The sequence below is a fragment of the Montipora foliosa genome, chromosome 1 (assembly GCF_036669935.1).
Source record: "Montipora foliosa isolate CH-2021 chromosome 1, ASM3666993v2, whole genome shotgun sequence".
In the NCBI taxonomy this organism is placed as follows: Eukaryota; Metazoa; Cnidaria; class Anthozoa; order Scleractinia; family Acroporidae; genus Montipora; species Montipora foliosa.
Window position 1 is genome coordinate 6,834,836 of NC_090869.1, and position 2,865 is coordinate 6,837,700.

At 37.4% G+C, this 2,865-nt stretch overlaps 1 protein-coding gene across 1 annotated transcript in view; it reads right to left on the bottom strand.

The window, feature by feature from the left end:
* The window catches only part of LOC137974397 (uncharacterized), a 16,801-nt gene extending 13,936 nt beyond the window's left edge, over nucleotides 1-2,865 (bottom strand). The window contains exons 1-2 of the mRNA XM_068821354.1: nucleotides 2,731-2,865; nucleotides 2,607-2,643 (exon numbers count right to left, since the gene is read on the bottom strand). Coding sequence (XP_068677455.1) covers nucleotides 2,607-2,643; nucleotides 2,731-2,775 — 82 coding nt within the window. The 5' untranslated portion in view covers nucleotides 2,776-2,865. The remainder of the gene's footprint in view (nucleotides 1-2,606; nucleotides 2,644-2,730) is intronic.

The following is a 2,865-nucleotide window of genomic DNA, read 5'->3' on the forward strand; positions in this document are numbered from 1 at the left end:
AATAAATAATACACTAATCAATTGAAACAAGCACCCCCCCCCCCCCCCTTCCCTCCCTCGCACCTCCTGGATGTAGCTAGGGGAATGGAGACAGTGACGGTTAAAAAATTACGGCGGGGATTTTTGGAGGGTCTTGTAACGCTAGCCTTGACAGAGTGCAACTAACTTTCTACCAAAACAAATTGTAGGGTGCCTGTGATATTATATTTAATATTTCAGCCACCATCTCGATGTGGAAAGAAAATTGGTTTGAGAAAGATACAATGTTTGGACAATAAATGCACGCAGCAACAAGCCAGGGGAATGAGGTTTGGTTCGAAAAATATGATTATTATAAAAGTAAAAACGCACGAATTCGCTACTTAAGGCGAGGACATTTGTCACCTGACCTTAACTGGGTAAAACAACAAAGGGTTTGTTTGGGTAACATTTCTTTCCGTTCCCTCCTAGCTGCTTTTTCTGATTCCACGCGCTACACAGGTATACACAACGATTCTACTAGCAATGGCAATGATGTGATGAAAACCGTGGGAACTATAGCGTTTGTCAGCGATGCAAAACAATCATTTTTAATAAGAACTTAACAAAACCTTCTAGTTACACACTGGGGCCATGGCAGTGGGGATTGTAAACACTTAAGTTTCACCCATGGGGTGGGAGGAAATTTAAAATGTAAGACTGTACAAATCTTACATCCCCCGCTACGTCCCCGGGTGGGGAATAACTAGGACAATTTTGTGGATAAATCATTCGCTAGGGCAACTGGCTAGTTTTTTTGTTTTGTTATTGGTTCAGTGTTGAGCGCTATTCATTCAAAATTGTTCAATTTTCTTTAACGTATATAATTCCATTTAATTCTTTTGCATATGATTTTCGCCAAAAGATATATCACCCCTTGGCTCTTTTGATAGGTATCCCTTAGCTACAAGTACCGACTTTCTGATTCAGGAGCACCCAACGAAAACATACTTCAAAACCCCTTAAAATCTTAAAAGTAGCATTGATAAACGTATTTTAGTATTTAAACAGTAGACATATGCACATTTTTATCCCCTAACATTTTTTCATCTGTTCGGATTTCCTAGCTGAAAGTCTAGTGATCCGAAAATTATAGGGATCAAAACTTACCTTTTAGAAAATTTCAGCGAGAAAAAAGGCTCCCGAAAATTCTAGGTGACCTTTTTAGGGTAAAAATCCGTTAAAAATGATCAATTATACCATTTTTTAGATGTTCGAAAATCCTAGGACAGGCAGGCAAGCAAGATGTTTTACAACAAATGTTCCGAAAATTCTAGATCTCAAATCGTCTTCCGAACAGATATTTTCCGAAAATTGACGTTGGATGCCCCTGTCCCTTTCAGCACTGGAAAAAACATTTAAGAATACCTGACTTTTAGAGCCAAATCGAAGGACTTATTCACACCTCACTAAGAATTTGTTGTGGCTGAAAATTGTCACGAATTCATTCATTTTTTAGCACTTAGTAAACTGAGACATACATTATAGCTGTAATTACAGAAGCGAACACAAAAAGCCGGATGTATATTGACACGACCATGATGAAGAACTTTCAAAAGGGACAAAAAATAATTTCACACCTAGTATTAAGAAAATGTAGGAGGCTTTCCTAGCTATTCGACGGAAACTAGGACATCGTTCGTACTACGGAGCCACAAAAGAGTAACTCTTTTGTGGTTCCGTGTTGTCGAATATTTAGCAAAACAAAACAATTCCACTGGCCAGAGTTAAATAAAAGCTAGCGTCTTAACCCTCTTTTTTATTTAGTGTAAAGTTTCGCCTAGAAACGCGTCTTCGTCTTTAAAAAAAAAGATCGTTCCATTAAAACGAGCGATAAAGACGTTCATGCAACGGTCATTTCAGTGAATTTCGCATAAAATTATGTTGAAATGTTAGGGACGCAACCGGGTTTCATGATCGGAAATCAGCAAGTCACTCAGCTGAAAATTCATCTGCTATTCGATTCTGGACTAGAATATTGATTTATTGATTTTTTATTCACCAGCTAAAGAGACTAATAAAAGGTTTGTGTTTTAGTTTTCGTGGATTTGGGACCATAGCTTAATCTGATGTCCCTGGGACGTAATTCATGCGTTTTGAAACAAGGCCTTCTAGATAAATGGTAAAACATAGTGAGATGAAACCAGCATTGAAATCCTTGCCACGGTATCCGTTTTATTGTCGATGATTATTCAGTTTGAAACTATGAGATATTCCTGAACTGCTAGAGGAAGCAAAATTGATCAAGGCTATGCCAAAAGGAAAGTGGCGATGCGAAATCGTACGTTTTCTTCCCGAACCCTTCAGATATGCTCTCGGCATACAAGTTGCCATTTCGACGTTGCCTTTTGACGGGGCCCCGCAGTCAATTATAAACAGTGTTATCTCTCTCAATCCAAACAATTATCTTTAGGGAAAACTAAAATTCTTCACCACAAGAAAAAAATAATTGATCATATCGTATGTCAAAAAAATAAAAATCTTCAAGTCCAGAATATATTAAAGATTGCTTTCCGAAAAAAAAGTGTCGAATAATATTGATTGAATTTGAAAAGGAAGCTTCGTTTACTCTGAATATTCATACGTACCTGATGATAAATACAACAGAAACAGAAATCCAGTTATCTGTGCAAAGCATGAAAAGAAAAATTACAACTATATGAAAAAGATGCATAATATTCCTCAGATGAAAGCATCATCAGGGCTACTTACCTTAAAGATGGTCGAAATACGAGGTAATCTATTCCCTCGCTGCATTTTCGAGGCAAAGCACCGGTTTTGTTGTAAATAATCACTAATGCGTTAGGAAAGCTCGATGGATAAATAAAAAATTACCATCTGCTTGTG